This window comes from Syngnathus acus, chromosome 22 (genome assembly GCF_901709675.1).
Source record: "Syngnathus acus chromosome 22, fSynAcu1.2, whole genome shotgun sequence".
NCBI classification, from domain to species: domain Eukaryota; kingdom Metazoa; phylum Chordata; class Actinopteri; order Syngnathiformes; family Syngnathidae; genus Syngnathus; species Syngnathus acus.
Genome location: NC_051106.1, coordinates 733300 through 754233, shown reverse-complemented (window position 1 = coordinate 754233; position 20934 = coordinate 733300). Strand labels below are relative to the sequence as shown.

At 46.4% G+C, this 20934-nt stretch overlaps 1 protein-coding gene across 5 annotated transcripts; it reads right to left on the bottom strand.

Annotated features, from left to right (window-relative positions):
- Positions 1-1822: 1822 nt before the first annotated feature.
- On the bottom strand, positions 1823-14699 carry ccdc65 (coiled-coil domain containing 65). 5 transcript variants are annotated; one of them, XR_005096324.1, is made up of 10 exons: positions 14649-14699; positions 12490-12642; positions 12214-12381; positions 11692-11861; positions 11062-11209; positions 10796-10978; positions 10505-10723; positions 10322-10435; positions 9602-9996; positions 1823-1885 (listed from the first exon to the last, which is right to left on the bottom strand). XR_005096324.1 is itself a non-coding variant. In XM_037242379.1 (9 exons), exons 2-9 carry the CDS (start codon positions 12604-12606, stop codon positions 9712-9714), a joined length of 1404 nt encoding a protein of 467 aa, XP_037098274.1. In that variant the 5' UTR covers positions 12607-12642; positions 12976-13015; the 3' UTR covers positions 9501-9711. The 5 variants fall into 5 exon arrangements, 1 of the variants encoding a protein (XP_037098274.1); XR_005096322.1 differs by lacking the exon at positions 14649-14699 and adding an exon at positions 12976-13015; XR_005096323.1 differs by lacking the exon at positions 14649-14699 and having other exon boundaries at positions 12490-12856.
- Positions 14700-20934: the final 6235 nt, after the last annotated feature.

Here is a 20934-nt window from a genome sequence, read left to right as displayed (position 1 = left end):
TCACTTTCATAGGGAATGGGAGTAGGACTTTTTTTTCACAATGACATACTATATATATAATATATATATATATATATATATAGTATATATATATAGTAGAATATATATTCGCAGTGCCTTGCGAAAGTATTCGGCCCCCTTGTTCAACATTTCGCCACATCAAACAAACAAAGATATAAAATTTTAATTTTTTGTCAAGAATCAACAAGTGGGACACAATCGTGAAGTGGAACGAAATTTATTGGATAATTTAAACTTTTTTAACAAATAAAAAACTGAAAAGTGGGGCGTGCAATATTATTAGGCCCCTTTACTTTCAGTGCAGCAAACTCACTCCAGAAGTTCAGTGAGGATCTTTGAATGATCCAATGTTGTCCTAAATGACTGATGATGATAAATAGAATGCACCTGTGTGTAATCAAGTCTCCGTATAAATGCACCTGCTCTTTGATAGTCTCAGGGTTCTGTTTAAAGCGCAGAGAGAACCATGAAGACAAAGGAACACACCAGGCAGGTCCGAGATACTGTTGTGGAGAAGTTTAAAGCCGGATTTGGATACAAAAAGATTTCCCAAGCTTTAAACATCTCAAGGAGCACTGTGCAAGCAATTATATTGAAATGGAAGGAGTATCAGACCACTGCAAATCTACCAAGACCCGGCCGTCCCTCCAAACTTTCATCTCAAACAAGGAGAAGACTGATCAGAGATGCAGCCAAGAGGCCCATGATCACTCTGGATGAACTGCAGATAACTACAGCTGAGGTGGGAGAGTCTGTCCATAGAACAACAATCAGTCGTGCACTGCACAAATCTGGCCTTTATGGAAGAGTGGCAAGAAGAAAGCCATTTCTCAAAGATATCCATAAAAAGTCTCATTTAAAGTTTGCCACAAGCCACCTGGGAGACACACCAAACATGTGGAAGAAGGTGCGCTGGTCAGATGAAACCAAAATCGAACTTTTTGGCCACAATGCAAAACGATATGTTTGGCGTAAAAGCAACACAGCTCATCACCCTGAACACACCATCCCCACTGTCAAACATGGTGGTGGCAGCATCATGGTTTGGGCCTGCTTCTCTTCAGCAGGGACAGGGAAGATGGCTAAAATTGATGGGAAGATGGATGGAGCCAAATACAGGACCATTCTGGAAGAAAACCTGTTGGAGTCTGCAAAAGACCTGAGACTGGGACGGAGATTTATCTTCCAACAGGACAATGATCCAAAACATAAAGCCAAATCTACAATGGAATGGTTCACAAATAGACGTATCCAGGTGTTAGAATGGCCAAGTCAAAGTCCAGACCTGAATCCAATCGAGAATCTGTGGAAAGAGCTGAAGACTGCTGTTCACAAACGCTCTCCATCCAACCTCACTGAGCTCGAGCTGTTTTGCAAGGAAGAATGGGCAAGAATTCCAGTCTCTCGATGTGCAAAACTGATAGAGACATACCCCAAGCGACTTGCAGCTGTAATTGCAGCAAAGGGTGGCGCTACAAAGTATTAGCGCAAGGGGGCCGAATAATATTGCACGCCCCACTTTTCAGTTTTTTATTTGTTAAAAAAGTTTAAATTATCCAATAAATTTCGTTCCACTTCACGATTGTGTCCCACTTGTTGATTCTTGACAAAAAATTAAAATTTTATATCTTTATGTTTGAAGCCTGAAATGTGGCGAAATGTTGAAAGGTTCAAGGGGGCCGAATACTTTCGCAAGGCACTGTATATATATATAAAATTATTTATTTTTTTAGTGGGTAGATCTTTGTGACTTGGTCATTTCAAAAGTAGCTCGCGAGCTCAAAAGGTTTGCCCACCCCTGCAGTAGCAGTTTAGCGCTTGTCATACTACGGAAGTGTGCCAAAGGCTCCGAACCAATCGCAGACTCTGGTGGGTCTCATCACCAAGGGCGACGAGACTCAGTACAGGTTGGAGGTTGACCTTCTGACCGTGTGGTGCAGGGACAACAACCTCCTGCTGAACGTCAACAAGACCAAGGAGATTGTTGTTGACTTCCGGAAGGGTCACACCCAACACCTGCCGATGACCATCGACGGTGCAGTGGTGGAGAGAGTGAGCAGCACCAGGTTCCTGGGGGTGCACATCAGTGAGGATCTCTCCTGGTCCACCAACACCGTATCACTGGCGAAGAAAGCTCAGCGCCGCCTGTACTTCCTGCGGAAATTCAGGCGAGCTAGTGCTCCTCCGGCCGTCATGACTACATTCTACCGTGGCACCATTGAGAGCGTCCTCTCTAATTGTATCGCTGTTTGTGGTGGTAGCTGCACTGAATACAACAGGAAGACCCTGCAGCGCATAGTGAACACGGCTGGTAAGATTATTGGTGCTTCACTCCCCTCCCTGAAGGACATTTACACCTCCCATCTCACCCGCAAAGCGACCACGATTGTGAGTGATGTGAGTCACCCCGCTCACTCTTTGTTTAATCTTCTGCCCTCTGGGAAGAGGTACAGGAGCCTGCGCTCCCGCACCACCAGGCTCACCAACAGCTTCATACTCCAGGCTGTTAGGATCCTGAACTCTCTCCCCCCTTCTGCGTAGTGTCCTGTACTTTTGCGCTACATTCTGACTGTATGCTGTATGCACACTTGCTCCAGTTTTGCTCTTATTTATTATGTTATTTGTTTATTTTGTGGCGTGCAAGGACTGGAGTCGGAGGCGGAGTGACAAACGACGGTGCCAACGGCAGTTGTTTTAATGACATTTATAATTATTCTCGTTCAACAACAGGCAGACTCTTTTCCCTTCGAGATCCTAACACACACTAAACTGAACAGGAAATTCCCACACGTGTAAACTGTCCCACCGGAACTATGTAACGTGACTTTAGGTTCCGGGTGAATTATGTCAACCCACTACACAAGCCCCCCCAGAATTCACCCATAGTCAAAATCGCCACGCCGGAAAGGGACGACAGCCCGACCACAGCGGGTGTAGGTGGCAGGGGCTGGCGGGGGGTCAGGGGTAGGGGGCGCCGCCGGAAAGACCGCTGGGCTGGACGGTCGTGTTGTCGGTCGGGCAGGTGGGAGCACGGTCAGGTTGGAGGGGCGAGGCGCTGGGGGGCGTCCGCGTCGTGGGGCCTGCGCCAATTCCAATGTCCGGGAAACATCCACGTGGGCAGGCTTAATCCTATCAACCGAGATAGTCTCAGGCCTACCGCCGATGTCCACGACCATGCTCTTACCCCCGTGCTGCAAGACCTTAAAAGGCCCGTCGTAAGGCGGACGCAACGGTCCGCGGTGGGCGTCGTGGCGGATGAACACAAAACCCGCCGAGCGCAGGTTGGTGGGCACCCGGGAAACAGGGGTGCAGTGCTGTGATGTGGGGACAGGTGCGAACGTCCTGGCAACTTCCAGCAGGGAGGACCGCTGCCTGGCCGCCGACCAAGGCGTTGTGGCGTCCGGAATGAAGTCCCCAGGAACCCGTAGTACCTGGCCGTAGACGAGCTCAGCAGACGAGGACTGCAGGTCCTCCTTAGGGGCCGTCCTGAGGCCCAGCATGACCCAGGGAAGTCTGTCCACCCAGTCGCCATCCACCAGACTGGCGCGATCCACCAGACTGGCGCGTAGAGCAGCCTTCATGGAGCGGTGGAACCGCTCGCACAGCCCGTTAGCCTGGGGGTGATATGCGGTGGTGCGGTGCAGCTTGACCCCTAAGTCTCTAGCAACCACATTCCAGACTTCGGAAGTAAACTGTGCACCCCGGTCCGAGGAGAGGTCTGAAGGTGTTCCAAAGCGTGCGACCCATGTGCCGATAAACGCCCGGGCCACGTCGGCAGCTGAGGTTGAGGAGAGGGGGATGGCCTCAGGCCAGCGGGTCGTCCTGTCCACCATGGGAAGGGGGGAGCGGGCCCACAAGGTCGACGTTGACGTGGTCGAACCTCCTCTCGGGGACAGTAAACGGCTCCAACGGGGCCTTGGTATGGCGGTGCACCTTCGCACGCTGACAAGCCACACATGAGTCGACCCAGGCCCGCACGTCCCTCTTCAGCCCTTTCCAGACGAACTTCTGAGCCACCAGCCTCACGGACGCCTTTCTGCCAGGATGGGACAGGCCGTGTATCGCCTCAAAGACAGCCCGCTGCCAGCCCTCTGCCAGCCCTCTGCCAGCCCGCTGCCAGCCGGCAGGGACAAGTGGTCTAGGTTGGCCGGTGGAGAGGTCGCACCACAGCCTGACTCCTGAGTCGCCAACCGCGACCTCCTCCAGACGCAGCCCAGTGTCCGAGTCTTTGAGTGACTGGATCCCAGGATCTGAGGCTTGGTCAGCACTCATACTTGAGTAGTCGAGACCCAGCTGAACCGTGTGGATGACCGCTCTAGAGAGGCAATCGGCGACCACGTTGGACTTGCCGGCGATGTGTCGGATATCTGTGGTGTACTCGGAGATAAAAGACAGCTGACGCTGCTGGCGGGCGGACCACGGCTCCCTAGGGACCAGCTGACAGCTGAAAAAGGCGAGCGGTTGCCAGGCGCCACCAACCCACTGCTCAAATACAGCACCAACTGCGTAGTCAGATGCGTCGGTTGTGAGGGCGACCGGGGCTCCAGGCGACGGGTGGACCAACATGGTGGCCTGGCACAGCGCAGCCTTAGTATCCTCGAAAGCCTTGACCCTCTTGGGGGTCCAGTCGATGTCCTGGTTGGGGGTCCTACCCTTAAGGGCCTCATACAGTGGGTGCATGATGTGGGCCGCCCGGCGTATGAATCGGTGGTAGAATGTAACCATCCCAAGGAACTCCCGGAGCCCCCGGGCCGAATGTGGGCGGGGAAAAGCGGAGACTGCTTCCACCTTTGACGGGAGGGGGGTGGCCCCATTACTGCTGATGAGATGCCCAAGAAACTGGATCGACGGCACTCCGAAAACGCACTTCGCCGGGTTAATGATCAGGCCATGCTGGTCGAGCCTTGCGAAAAGGGCCCGCAGGTGCGCCGCATGCTCCTCCTCCGAGGAGCTGGCGACGAGGACATCGTCCAAGTAGACGAAGATGAAAGGCATGTCCCTAAGCGCGGAGTCCATCAACCGCTGGAAGGACTGGGCCGCGTTTTTCAGGCCGAAGGGCATCCTAAGAAACTCGAAAAGCCCGAAAGGAGTCACCACTGCTGTTTTAGGGATGTCGGCAGGGTGCACTGGGACTTGGTGATAACCCCGCACCAGGTCCACTTTGGAGAACAGGTGCTTCCCTGCTAGATGTACCGAAAAGTCCTGAACATGGGGGACCGGGTAGCGGTCGGGCGTGGTGGCATCATTGAGGCGGCGGTAGTCGCCACACGGGCGCCAACCACCGTCTGGCTTAGGCACCATGTGGAGTGGGGAGGCCCACGGGCTGTCAGAGCGGCGAATAATGCCAAGGCGTTCCATGTTGGCGAACTCGGCCCGAGCAATTGTCAGTCTCTCCGGGTTGAGCCGTCGGGCCCTAGCGTAGATGGGGGGGCCTTTGGTCTCGATGTGGTGCTCGACCCCATGTTTAGCTGTGGTGGCGGCAAAGGTGGGCTGTGTAAGGCCGGGGAACTCTCCAAGGAGTTTCTGGTACATGTCGCCCTCGGAGAGCGAACTGGAGAGACTCACATACTTCCCCACATCGCGGACACATGCGAAGGAGGAGAAGGTTAACGCGTCCACCAGGCGGCCATTCTTAACATCCACGAGCAGTCCGTGGGCGCACAGAAAATCTGCGCCGAGCAGGGGGAAGGAGATGTCGGCAGTGACAAAGTCCCATGTGAAACGCTGACCCCCGAAGCATATGTCCACAGTCTTCGTGCCATACGTCCTGATGGGGGTGTCGTTGGCGGATGTTAAGGGCGGGCCGTGCAACCCTCCAGCGGCGTCGTCCACCGTAGCCGGCAGGACGCTCCTCTGGGCACCGGTGTCACAGAGGAATCTGCGACCCGAGACGGTGTCCACAATGAACAGCAGTTCTTTTTGCCCGCGCTCACGGCCACTACTGAGCGCAGGCTTTGGCGTTTCCCGTCGTGCTGAAGTTGCAAGGGGAGCGGCACCTTTTAGCCTTGGCGCCAAAATGTGCATGGAAGTAGCACAAACCTGTGCTGGTGCGGCCGTCGGTTGCAGCGTGTCCTCTGCCAGGGGAAACGCCAGCGCTTGGGGACGTGTAGCTGCGTGTTGGGGCCAGCACATCAGGGGCGAAACGCTGGGTGGCCAAGTAGAAACGGTCTGCTTCCTCCGCCAGAGCACACGGCTCCGTAATAGTCGTATTTGCGAGGGCCGTTTGTACGTGCGGCGGCATATGTCGCAGAAACAGTTCAATGAAAAGAAAATTCGGCTCTTCCCCACCCAGCAGGTTTAACATCATCTCCATGTGTTCAGAGGGTTTGCTGTCCCCTATGCCTTGAATAGCAAGCAGGCGCCGGGCTCGTTCGGATCGTGACAGTTCAAAAATCCTGAGGAGATAAGCCTTGAGCCCTGCATATTTATCCTGGGCAGGAGGGGAAGTGATGAAACTTACGGCTCTGGCTGCGGTGGAGCATCCGAGTGCTGAGACGACGTGGTAGTAGCGTGTGGCGTCATCCGTAATTCCCCGGAGGGCGAACTGAGCCTCCGCCTATGCGAACCACGTTGCCGCAGACGTCTCCCAAAACTCAGGCAGTCTGAGGACGGCGGAATGCGCCATGCCGTTTCGCTCGTTATACTGTTCAGTCCCGGAATCTTCAGCGGGACTGACGTCAGGGTCACCAGTGTGGCGTGCAAGGACTGGAGTCGGAGGCGGAGTGACAAACGACGGTGCCAACGGCAGTTGTTTTAATGACATTTATAATTATTCTCGTTCAACAACGGGCAGACTCTTTTCCCTTCGAGATCCTAACACACACTAAACTGAACAGGAAATTCCCACACGTGTAAACTGTCCCACCGGAACTATGTAACGTGACTTTAGGTTCCGGGTGAATTATGTCAACCCACTACAATTTATTATTTATTCATCACTCTTATTTATTCATTGTTTGTGCCTTCTTGTTTTTATTTTTTTGTGTTGTTTACTTGTATGTATATTGTGTACTATGTCTTGTCACCGTGGGATAGTGGGAACGTAATTTCGATTTCTTTGTGTGTCTTGGCATGTGAAGAAATTGACAATAAAGCAGACTTTGACTTTGAGAGTGCAACATTCGCTGAGCCAGTGCAACGTTTCGATACACTGAAGCCATTGACACCCAGGGAACCGAGACTTCAACGCTTTCCTCACGTGAGTGGCTACTGCGAGACAAGCTCCGAGGCAGTGCTTCGGAGCAGTGACGTGCGGTGAGGTTCATGACTGGGGAGGCACTGACGTCACCCCCCCCCCCTTTAAATTTGTCCGGCACCTAACCGTGTCACAAAAAAGGGTGGCTTCTTCATTATTTAATTTGAACTATTTTAATTAAAATCTCATATCAGCAGTCTTCACACATAAAAACACTCAATAAAGCACATGGAATCAAAAACTTGTTTTCGATCGTGCGTACCACTCCGTTCCGAAGTCCCATTGTCCAAATCAAACCTTTTAACTGCGGAGTTGCTCTTCCTTTACTGATGACCTCCTGCTCCAATCCATAGTTGAAAATCGTTTGGATATGTAATCCTCCATTGTACAACGAAATGTAAAAACGGAAGAAAAAAAAACCCGAATGGAAAACGAAATAAATGGACGACTGCTCCTCAGTTGCTCACTGTAAATTTGAACTGGAGCTCTCTTATTCTACAGGTAGGCGCATGAAGCATCCCGGGATCACTAGCACCCCCTGCCATAAGGCTGGAGAACCTTTTTTCGTAGCCTCCGTAAGGTCTCTTTTCAAAGCCGTTTTGTTCATCTTAAGAAACACGACGTTACAGACAGATGACAAAAAACACTAGATATTCAATACATCAGCTTAACTACGGAAATTAGTTAATATAGCCACAGTGTTTGAACACTTAAACAGCGACATAAAGACAGAGAGCAGTACTATCTAACGCAGACATGGGCAAACTACGGCCCGCGGGCCACATCCGGCCCACGGGGCCGTTTAATCCGGCCCGCCAAACCTGAATAAATTGTATTATTAATTTTTTTTGGGGTCATTTTCCCTGCAATTACTATGTTTCCCCAGTAGATGGGGAAGCGCCCGCCGGCGCATTTACTCCCGGGAGCCGTGTCAGAAAGCTCGGTGCACACTCACAAGTGCGTGTGCGTACTCAGTAGTACGTAGTAATTTCATCTATCGGTGCCGAATTTCGAGTGTAGGCTGTGACGTCAATATTCTCGTAATTCGCGCGCTGAGTTTTCAGATACAGTTTTACGCTAATGCCACCCACAAACCTTCCCCTGGAATCCTTCCATTAAAATGAGTGGCCCGAAGAAAAGAAAGGTGTACACTGAGTGCCGAATGTTAAAAAAGACTGGACAATTCGGCTCGACCTACGTGTGTGAGAAGACGTTCAGCCACATGAACGTCAACAAAGCCAGTCACAGATCTAGGTTAACGGACCGACACCTCGGCTCTATCCTAAGAATTACCACAACAAATTTTACTCCAGACTATGATGCACTAGCAAAAAAGGGAAACCAACAATACTATTGATTTCTTTATTACTTTATTGAGATGTATTCTTTCACTGATTCTTCAAGACCCAGGTTGCAGTCTGTTTGAACTACTCCCCTCCGGACGGCGTTATAGAGCTCGGTACGCCAAAACCAGCAGACACCGAGACAGCTTCTTCCCCCAGGCTGTTGCTCTGATGAACTCACACCACTCATAGAGTCTCAGAGGCATTACTGTGCAATAACATCCTGCTCTTCACACCTTTTGAATTTGTCTACACTGTTTTTGCCATTATTCACATGTCCTGAGTGTTGTTAGTCACCTATATGTTGAACAGAGGGTGTGTTTTACCGAAGTCAAATTCCTTGTTTGGCACGCTCAAACATGGCGAATAAAAACTCTTGAATCTTGAATCTTGAAGATGATGTATTTGGTCAGAATGTTTGCCGTTGGATGTGATTTCGCCTCATTAGATAAACATATTTCATAAATCTGACCTGCAGGCGCTGAAGTGATGGAAAATGTTATTCATCATAACAGTGTCGTATTTAATAAGAATCACTGATAGTAGTTTTTTGGTGAAATATTTTTTTAATGCTGTTAATAAATGCATTTGTTTTCAAAAAGCTTTTTTTAATATCCATGCTTTAGTATCTACTAAAAGTAAAACCCTTTTATGCAATGACCTTTACATGTCATTTATATTACTTCACACAAACACTACATCCATCTGCTCCTGGTTCGGCCCCCCGGTCAAAATTTAGAACCCAATTCGGCCCGCAAGTCAAAAAGTTTGCCCACCCCTGGTCTAACTGCATAGCCTGTCAACATAGGCAGCCGTGTGATTACGCAATCCTCAGAGGAGGCTAGACAGGAAGTTGGCTCCTCCGAGCGAATCGTCTTCGGTTTTAAAATAACTATAGAAATTCAGCGATTTTGGTTCAAAATGATACAAAACTATTGAAATTAAAAGGAAAATGACTTTATAATAAAAACAATTGAATTCGTTTTTCCCCTTTTCATGAGGGCAGGGGAGGCGTAGCCTCGCTTGCCTCCTCTGACCGCACGTCCCTGCTTCGGAGCGATTTGTTTCAGAAAGAACGAGAGGCGCTCAGGAGCTCCGTGGCATGTGGCGCCTCCAAAGTAAAAGTCCGCTTCGTGGCCGCAGGTGTCCTTGTTAGGTAAGTGAGTTTCTGACGACGGCATTGGCCTCGATGATGTTATGGCGCGACGTCCCGACTGGGTGTGCGCCCGCGACGGGCGCTGCTTCAATGGCGACGAGTGCGGGGCCTCCTCCGAGCGCCGGGCCTCCTCCGAGCGCCGTGCCGTGCAGACAGCGGCGTAGCAGAAGCCTGAGCCGACGGTTGTCACGACGCAGCTCCTCCGAGCGTTTGGCCAGCGCGTCTTGCTGCAGCAGGTCCCAGTTGAGAAGGCGACTCATCTGGTAACATTCCGGAAACGTCTGCATGCGCAAACATCAAGTCCCTAAAGTCTCGAGTGCCTTTCTGTAAAAATGTACTTAGTTTACTAAGCTACTGTTTCACCACTTGGCTCATTGTGCATGTGAATGCTATGTTATTCTGATTCTGCATTTTTCAATATTTTTGGTAAAAAAAAACAAAAAAACTCATGGTCTTTTTTTTTTTTCTTTTAACCAAAGCCATGTAAGGCTTTACTATACTTGGTCCTACTTTGAAACCCCCAACCCTAGTTTGAAAGCCTACTTTGAAACCCTAACCCTACTACGTTATTTTGTCAAACATTTTTTACGTGCGGCCAACTCCTACCTCGGTCGGTCGTGTCTTTATTGGACGCTCGTCGTCTTTGCCGCTGCTTGGCCACCAAGTCGTTGCGAGTTCGAGCTGGCTGCATAAGGAGGTGGCGAACAGAACTTTCTCACCCTGCAGACAAAACGTTGGTCAGCGCCTCGGCCTCTCCTCTCTGTTTCCACGACGACCTGACTCTGACACCTTGTCGACTAGCGCCCTCAGCTTGTGCGCAGCGGCGTCTGTCTGGAGCGCCAGCACGGACAGACGTTTCCCGGACGCCCGGCGGGCTTCGGTCAGGTGGCGGCCAAGACGCATCGCCTTGGCCGCCACCTCGGTGCTCGCCGACGTCAGCGCTTCCGCGTCGGACGTCGTTTCTGTCTGGAAGGCGCTTAGCTGGGCGCATAGGCTGCTGACGGCGACCTGAAGGTGAGGGTTAGGGTTATGTGGCTGAGGTGACGCCCCCTGGCTGCTAAACGCTCGCCAGCGTGTCACCTGCAGCCTGCGCACTCTCGTCACGTCCTTGCCGGTGTCATTCATCAGTCGTTGGTTTCTGGACATCAGAAGTTGGGCCGGGCGGCACGCCTGCTCCACTTTCTGTTTCACCTCCTCTTCCAGTTCCTGCTTCTCATGTCGTTTCTCCTCCATCTTCTCGTCGGCGCTGCATAGCGCCGACACCTGACAGGAGGGCGCAACAACAAATTAGCCATCTAAAACAAAGACAGCGTCCAGGAAGTGAGAGCGAGCGGTTGTCGACGTACCCGCTCACGCTGAGCGTCGCGCTGGGCTGCCATAATGTCGCCGTACACCGCGTGCACTTGGCGCATGACATCATCATGCCGCCGCGACGTCAGTGCTGCATCCTCTAAGCGCCGACGCTGATGTTGGGACTCCACTGCCATGTTGTTACTGCAGGTAGCAACTTAGTGCATTAGCATGTCATCTGTTTGGCCTTCTTTTAACCATGCGTTTTGTTTTCACATTTTATTTCTTTCACTCAAACTGGCGCAACTCGAAAGGATTGTTTGCACCATTGTGAGGGACACAGCCCACTTGTTTGCCATCCAATGGATGCGACTTTCCTTATTTCGATACATGGGGAATGGTTTTATGTCCATTTTGTCACCTTGCATAGTGTCGATTAGTTTGCGTGCAGTAAGAGTTGAAACATGAAATTACAAAAAATGTTTACTTTCAGAATCAGTGAGAAATGAGAAAGTCGCCATTGATTAAATTTTGATTCCAAGGATTTATTAGGGCCCGAGCAGCAACAGAAGACCGGTTAATCCCCCGATCAGCGCGATGCATCAAAATGACAACATGAGTTTGGTCACGAATCGGCGCTAAGGAGATGCATCTTGGTTGTTTACTGTAGTGGACCGCCCACCGACCTGTCTTCTGCGAAACCTTGATCAATGTATTGCATGTTTTGCTCCCAGTGGATCCGCACAGACGCCACGCGCTCTTCCAGCAAAGTCCGCAAACGCTCGGCATGATGAAGGTGAAGGCGACGCACGCGGCAACACTGACGCTCCGCCTCCTCCAGGTCACCTGACAGGACCTGCCTCAAAAAAAAGAAAAAAAAAACAGGAAGTGGTGTGACAAAAAGTGCCACAAGAGATCAAAAAAGAAGGCAAGTAAGGAATAAGTAAGGAGACGTGAGAAACTAAAACCAAGAAACAGAAAGGAAGCGATGCGAACATCGAGCAGGAAGTCGTATAAACACCAAAGGAGCTCTTTAGGTCCAATGACGTGTTGCGAGAAACCAACAAGAAGAGTGGCCAAGCTGGAACTGACAAAGGAAGAGTCAAAGAGCAAGTTTTGTGAGGGTCAAACAGGAAGCGGCCCAAGAAACAAGGAGAACGCGGCACGCATTCTGGTCGCCATTGTCATTTTAACTTGCATGCTAACACCTTGATGATATCGTCCAGGCCATCCAGCTGTCGTTCTAACGTCTGTCTCAAGACGATGATGTCATGGCGCAGCTGTTCTGAGCGCGCCCGCTGCAGGATGACGCGCCAGGCCTGGTCCAGCTTCGCCCGATTGACACGCGAGTTTTGCTCCTCCCGATGAACTTTGACCTGTGGCCACAAACGCGCCCACTTCAGACCCTTGCGCATAATAATGCAACGCCAGCCTCTGAGCATCATCGTCACCATGGTCACCCAAACGCTCTCGTTGAGTCTTACCGTGAGGAAGAGTGTGAGAAGCTCCTCCCTCTTCCTCTCCACTTCCTCTTGTTTGGCTCGATGCCATCGCTGCGGTAGCTCCGACACCCCGCCTACTTTCTTCGCCTGCCTGAGCATCTTCTTGGTCCTCCTCCTCTTTTTCACTCAGGTGGCCTAAACATCAAGCAAATGCTTCTTTTCGTTTGTTTAATCATCCTAAAATCCAACCATCGAACTGCCTCCAATGAGAAAATCGCGATGCTCTTTTGAGTCGCTTTCTATTTGCAAGAATGTCAGCGTGAGTGTACGTTATGTCTGGTCCCCAACCTTTTTTGCGCCACAGACCGGTTACGTGTCAGAAATATGTTCGCGGACTGGCCTTTATATAAATAAATAATACATTCATATAAATAAATAATACATTTATAATAAATATATAAATACGATTAAATAAAATGATACGACTGGCATAAAAACAAGTATAAACGACATAAAAATAAAACTCACCATTACGTTGAATTAGTGGGAGCACTGAGCTTGTTTCTCAGAAACGAGCCGGTCCCATCTAGGCGTAATTGGAGACAATGACACCCGAAGTAGTTAAGGTTTGTCTTTTAATGCAGGATGCTTGGTCTCCATGTGCCGAAGCAGTTTTGAAGGCTTCATTGCCTTGTTAGCTAGCCTGTCGCCACATATTATGCAGAGTGGGCTTGGCGCGTCAGATTCACCTGTGGCGATAAATCCATATTTTAAGTAGGACTCCAGAAATTTTCTTTTAAATGCAGCTTTCCTTTTCTTAGAAGTCATAGCCTCTTCTTCTTCCGTCTCCTCATTGGGCTTTTTTCCGTTTTCGAAGAAGCTTTCCAAACATCTGTTTCTTGCTCATATTTGCTTCCTTCGCGGGCTCGACTGAGGTGACGTCACGTTACCGAGACGAGCGTCTTGACCTGAACCGATGGATGTAATTGGGAGAGAATCGCCAATTATTTTATATTTTTCAAAATAAATTCGTACTCATTTTTTGCTAGCTTTGCGGGCTCGACTGGGGAAACATGTCACGTGACCGGGACGAGCGTCTTGACCTGAATTAATTGATCGTCGATAAAATTTTTTTATTTTTTATTTTTTTCTGTGCGGCTTGGCGGCCCGGTACCAAGTGACCGGGGTTTGGGGACCCCTGCATTATGTTATAGCATGTAGTATATACTGTATATGTCAACTTCAATTACTGGAGGAGGAGGGGGAAACTAAATCTAAATTTGCTAATCACTGAAAAAACGACTGGCCTTGTATTTTTTTTTTTACGTGTTTCTAATATTTGAAGTCTTTGTGAGATTGTGGTAACTTGTTTTTGCAAACTTTATTTAGCAGAAGCATAGCAAACATTCAAGTTTTCTGTTTATAGAATGACCATGTAAAACAGATCAAAGCACAAATTTGAAAATGCAACATGAAAACTTAAGATTCAAATATGATTTAAATTCGATCAAAGGTCACACGAAAGAACTTTTCTAAAAATAACAATGTACGCGCACTTTTCTTGTTGGAAACGAGAGCCAAAACACGGACATATGACTCCAGCTCAGACAAAAAAATAGAAGTGGAGACGAATTATTAACTTTTGCTTTGTGAATAAGGAACTTTCCCACGAGCAGTAGAACATTAGTAACATGCTTAAGTGGAGTATTCTCTGATTCAAAAACAGGTAGAATATATTTGGCTCTAATACATATATTTTTAGTGAGTATAAAATTCTTAACATCATTCCAAAACTTAGAAGTAATAGGGCAGTTGTAGATAAGATGAATTGTAGTTTCAGGATCAGAATTGCAAAAAGAACATGATACTTAAGGATTGCATTCAATCTCGACAAATTTGGAGATTATGATTTTTCTGGTGTAAATATTGTGTAAGATTTTAAAATGAATTTATTTACTCTTATTTGAAATACAAAATTTAAAGGGGCACAACGACATTGTGGTAACTTGGTGAACCTAATCGTCGTGATGTGATGACGGCATGCAATTGTCAGAGGTTTGAAATGTCAAATGTCACGACGAAAATGTTTTTCAAAGTTGTGTAACATGCCTAAAACCCGCTATTGTACTCAGCTAATAATAGCAATTGCAAGTAAATTGCAAGTGTGGAGAGAAAAAAAGCACGCATCCTCGTCATCTTACCTCGTCCACGCGCTCCTTACTGGAATGTTTGCGTCTCGTTTCCATGGCGACTGTTGAGGAAACTGTGCGCCATTACCCCCCCCCCCCAACCATTTATCCAAACACAAATTAGGTACAGCAACATACCCTAACAATCCCATTGCACATAGCAAGTACAAACGAACAAAGACAAAAACAAAGCTCAGATGATACAAAAAAGAAAAATATTACAGGGCATCTCCATATTATATCCAAAGAACAGCCAGCCAGAGCAAACGACTCACATAAAAAGTCTTTCAATAAATGAGGCAATTTTTACAGCATTCTTGGGGTTAACAAGTGTCAATGATTTGTTGTATCATACCTAACCCACTGAGCATTTTCCGGTCTAAAAGCCGTCCATTAGACCGCTATATAGTGCCTGGACGCCTAGGCTAAAATCAGTCTAAAACACGTCTATATATGAAAGTTTCTTAGACGACTATTTGACGGCTATGTATGGACGCATATAGACGCGTCCATACATAGCCGTCTAATAGCCGGCCATGCTTAGACGTCTAAAACACAACTATAACACATAGACCTAACATGAAAGGTTCTTTGACGTCTATTGCACAGACGTTCCAATGACCGCTAATAGCTATTATTGCTAATAGCTATTAGTGATCATTTGAACGTCGACATCTATTCAACATTAAATAAGGTTCTCTTTAATACCTTTAACCTGTGATCTTACCTTTGTGTAGGTCCAGGATGTTGTGAAAATGCATTTGAATTGTGATCCTTACCTTGGTGTTTTTTTTTGTTTTTTTTTAAATAGATTTCAGTAACAGTCATACGTATGTTGGCTGTGTATATAAATACACCTTTTGGTGTTAAAATTAACCTAAATGTAATTGAATCTAAATAAAAACCATTTTCGAACATTATCCAACCATCACAAACATGAATGTGCAATGTTTTTAATCATATCACATTTAAAACATTAAAAAAATATACATACAACATTAAGAAATGGGGGCTATTTCAATAGAGAACAAAACTACTAAGTTGTAATGTAAATATATACATACTTTTTATGTGGGACATATCAAATGAACAAAACAACCTGCTTGGCAAAACACAAGGGGGAAACAAAATAAACATCACACTCTTGTGGGCTTTTGACAGCCCCCTCTGCCACGCAGCCAGCGCTGGAGCTTGTTTTAATTTTCAAACCATTGTTGTCCTTCTTTTATCATCCATGGCCTCTTTGTGCGTGTCCCCAACGACTTCTACAAAGATGAACTCCATGGACATCGGGCACCAACCATTGTAGACCTTGGGATTATTAAGAAATATGAATATGAAGAAAACGACTACAATTGTATAAATTGTTTTTCCTTGATGTAGTATGTCATGTCAGTCGCACATTTCGAACATGAAGCTGTCAGGTCGAAGCACCATCAGACATTTATTTACACACTGAAACAAAGAGAAGACAACCAGTAATTGCTTTACTCGTGAGGAGAACTAATGGAGAGCGTTTCAGTTACATTTTCTATCAATTCTAAGCTCTTTCTGTTTCGTCTCCGCAAACGAGCAGGTGATCGAGCAAACGTCTGATACGAGAGCATTGTGTTCGTATGGAGCGTGTTTGAAGTGAACAGCAGAGAAGAAAGGAACAAGGCAAAGTGTTGTGAAATAAAATATTACCTGTAATACGCATTTTGTTATTTGCTGATTGAAACTGCTAATTAAACTGTGAATTGAAACTAATAGGAAGAAAACTGAACTCTCGCTCTTTATATAGCTGACGTGTCTTGCGCATCCGTTCTGCGCATCTGTAATGGCGGCCTCCATATGATATATGGGGTCTGCGATGGAGATTAAAAAACAAACATATGTGTGAAGCAGGGCTGTGGACTCGGTCGGATTTTTGCACCGAGTCCGGGTCCGGCCTCTTGACCACGAGTCCGAGTCCGGCTGTCCATTTTTTTCTGTTAATTCATGTGACTGCTTAGTCTTTATTCAAGGCTAATTTAGATCAAAATCTAAATAATTACAACAGTTTTGTGATGGCTTTGTCTTTATTAAACATATAAACGAATACAATAAACAGATACTTTCAAGTTTTAATCATTAATTACACCATTATAGCTCAGACATCTATCTAAACACAAATAATTAGTGACGACCCCACAACTATCGAAACACATCAATGATATCCCCACAACTATCGAAACACATCAATGATATAAGCTGGGTGACATAATCGTCCTTGACATTGGTACATAATGTAAACATTAGCCTAAGTGCAACTCAACGTGGCCGCATTGATCGTAACTTACGCTCCGTTTCCCCCCCAAATCTAGAGGCAAAACATTGTTCTCTCGCTACTCCCGGGTTCTTCCATCTTGGCTGCGCGCGGGGCATTGTGGGTCTTGTACGTGCACGCACGCAGGCAGGCAGGCGCGGGCGCGCACGCAACAACTAAATTTGTCTTCATAACAAGCAAGCAGGGCTGTGGACAGTATTCCTACGCGCATTCTCAGCAGCATGATGAAAATAAAATTCAATAACGTCACTGAGGCATATTTTAACGAACTCCACTTCATTGTATGGCTTTTTAGCCCGTGCATGTTCCAAGCCAGTTGAAACAATGCAAGTGTGACAGTCTCTGAGTGCTTCGTAATTTTTTTGAAAAACTGTACCTATTTTCTGCCTGACTTTCAAAGTCTCCAAACTTGTGCTTGCGAAATTCAGTCCCTTTTGCAAAGTCCTTATCGATATTGGCATGAAGTGAGCTGAAGTGGCGCTGACCATTTGAAGCTTTTAAATGCGCCAATGACGTCCGACATATCAGGCAGAATGGCTTGCCATAGCGTTCAACAAAAAACAACTTTAACTCTGTTAAAAACGTCCTGTGTTCATCGTCATATATTCGTTTAGCTGTGCATTTTTTCCTTGCCATTTTGGCAAGCGTCTTGTCAGCTTTTCTGGACCTAATGGGCCCCCGTAGTCACAGTCGCCATTCATTAAAAAGCCAGCAAAACCAATCGCTCTGTTTGTCCCTCCTCCTTTGCGGGATTTCCCCTCACGCGCATGCGCGTTTGACCGGTTGGCGAGGTGGCGGCCGACAAACGCCGGCGGCGCTCAATGCTGTCAAGTTCTTTTCAAACTTGATCGTAAGCAGGGCTGTGGACAGTATTCCTACGCGCATTCTCAGCAGCATGATGAAAATAAAATTGAACGTATTTTTTTTATTGTCGGACTCGGTGGACTCGGTCAAAATCAGCACCGAGTCCGAGTCCGGCAAAAAAATGACCGAGTCCGAGTCCCCGAGTCCGAGTCCACAGCCCTGGCTCACTGTGAAGGCCATTGCCTTCACACAATAACACACCATCAAGGATTGCATCATCCCATCAAACGATGTGTCATCAATTATGAATTTTACTGACTAAGTGTGTTGGGCAGGATGGCTGAATGCGATGCGCGATTGACGTGTCTTGCGCATCCGTTCTGCGCATACTGTCATGGCGGCCTCCGTATGATATCCGTGTGATATATAAAACAAACAATATTTGACAATAACACACCATCAAGGATTGCACCATCGCATCAAACGATGTGTCGTCAATTATGAATTTTACTGACTGTGTTGGGCAGGATGGCTGAATGCGCTGCGCGATTGACAACAAACAACAAGAAAGGTGATTTCAAGTTTTATTTCGAGGGAGAATTTCTTCAAAAATTGTTGTACCCATGTATAATACGCACCCAAGATTTTAGGACAATAAATTACCGTTTTTTTTCCGTGTATAATGCGCCCCCATGTATAATACGCACCCTAAAAATGGCATGTTGATGCTGGAAAAAAGCCTGTACCCATGTATAATACGCACCCAATTTCTTTTTTTTTTTTTTTTTTTTTAAGTCCCAATGATCGTCACACACGCAGGGAGGCAATGGGTCCCATTTTTATAGTCTTTGGTATGGTCTTAACTAGGCTGGATGTATTTTTTTTTTGGCGTTGATTTTCTCCGCTGCCCGTAAAGGCACCACCGCGATCAGATGAAAAAGAGAGGAAAGTGACGTGCGGACATGTGAAAAAGGCGGCTCTGTATGGAGAGACGTTGAAGAGGAATAAAACACCCTTGGAAACCAAAACTTGCCCCTCGTCGTGACTCGGAGCCGCAACAAATGTTTCGGATTTGTGTAGGGTACATTGTGACAGCAAACGAGCAGGTGATTGAGCAAGCGTCTGATACGAGAGCATTGCGTTCGTATGGAGCGTGTTTGAAGTGAACAGCAGAGACGAAAGGAACAAGGCAAAGTGTTGTGAAATAAAATATTACCTGTAATACGCATTTTGTTATTTGCTGATTGTATTAAACTATCACGGTCAGTGTCAGTCAAGAAGAGAAGAGGACTATTATCCCTTCTTTGACGAAATGACCAGAGCACAGTACAAACACACTATTGTTCTTTCGGTATTTATTCAACCCACATTCTTTCACAACATGACAAGAAGAGAACAATACATAAATCAATACTCGTACCAGTACCATGATTTTCTTAAAAAATAAAATAAAAAATAAATAAAAATTAAAAAAATTTGTACCCATGTATAATGCGCACCCAGATTTTAGGACAATAAATTAGTTTTGCGTATTATACACGGAAAAAAACGGTAGTTAAATTTCGCGCATTATACATGGAAAAAAACGGTATATATATATATATATATATATATATATATATATATAGTTTCTTTACTTTATTTGTGCTTTTTTAAACCCATAAATGTGTTGGATCATTTTGCCGGACCCTGTACAACTTACAGCTGGTTGAGAGTTTAATATTTCATATTTGATGGATTTAATTTTGTCGTCTATATTAGGTCTATGGAATAACCGGTATGGACGGGCTACAAAAATAACCACACTTTTAGACGGATTAATGGTTGATTAAACGAAGCAATACACTTCTGTACTGTATTTATACAACTTACAGCTGGGTTAGGGTTTAATATTTCATAGTTGATGGATTTAATTTTGTCGTCTATATTAGGGCTATGGAATAACTAATTATAGACGCGTCTAAATCTGGTTACAAAAATAACCACAGCTTACACTGTCAATGGTTGTTTAAAACGAAGCAATACAACTTCTGTACATTATTTATACAACTCACAGCTGGTTTAGAGTTTAATATTTCAAAATATGATCATATTTTGATTGAGCCACTATGGCTCAGTGGGAAACTTTGTACAGACTCACACCAAAAGTAAAGACCTAGGTCTAAAGATCTAAATCTTCAATTTACGTTCCACAAAAAAAACACAAATACCTACATCCAATTCAAATGTTCTCTTTACTTGGGTAAATATCATTGACCATTTTAAATTGACGTTCCTTTGTTTTTGCTGGGACTAGAATTTTTAAAGACTTGCATCAAAGCACTTTTATATCATCTAACTTAAAGGAGACATATCAGGGAAAATCGACTATTTTTGCTTTTAAAATAATTTTCTTGTGTATTTGGAGTCTCCAGGACTGTAGAAAAGTGTAATATATCCCTCCAGGTGCTGCAGAGATACTTTTATGATCTGTTTGTGTGGCTATTTTTTAGTCCGTTCAGATTTCTCCATTTTATATTACGTATTTTTATCTATTACATCAGATCCGTTGGGGTGGGACAAACCAAACAAGGTTGGTAATGGGTGTTGCCAAACAGTTTCGCAAATACGCCATCTTTATTACTCGGAGAGACTTTTGTAGTCCAAACAACTCAAGGATGCCGAAGTGGAGAGATCAAAATGTTCTGTTGTTGGATGCATCAATTCACACAAATCATTGCACCGTCCCCCAACATCAGAACCTCAAAAAAGTACCTGGTCAAATTTCATTTTTCAAGCAGTGTTTCCACGTATGTGGGCAAAATCCTGCTTGTTCCAGGACGAGTGTTTCGGAAATCTTTTGTCAGTATAGAGAAACATTCGCCGAAAGACTTTTGTTTCGTTGATGGTTCAGTTCCTTTAATCTATGGAAACGATGGACACAAAGCGGTAAGTTTGAGATGAAACAAAAATACTAAACTGTATTTCACTTTAATATTAAAGGCGCTCGGTCTGCTCCGTCCTGGAGCGTCGCCGGACTCGCCTGCTATTCCTCCCCGGTTGGCATCCGGGCCAGGCTGGCGGCCAACCCAGCTCGCCCGGCCGTGCCTTCCATTCTTCTGGCGAACGTTCGATCGCTGGACATCAACATGCCTGCTGAGTTCTACGGACCGGACAGTGCGTAACTGCTGTGCATCTGGAGCGGAT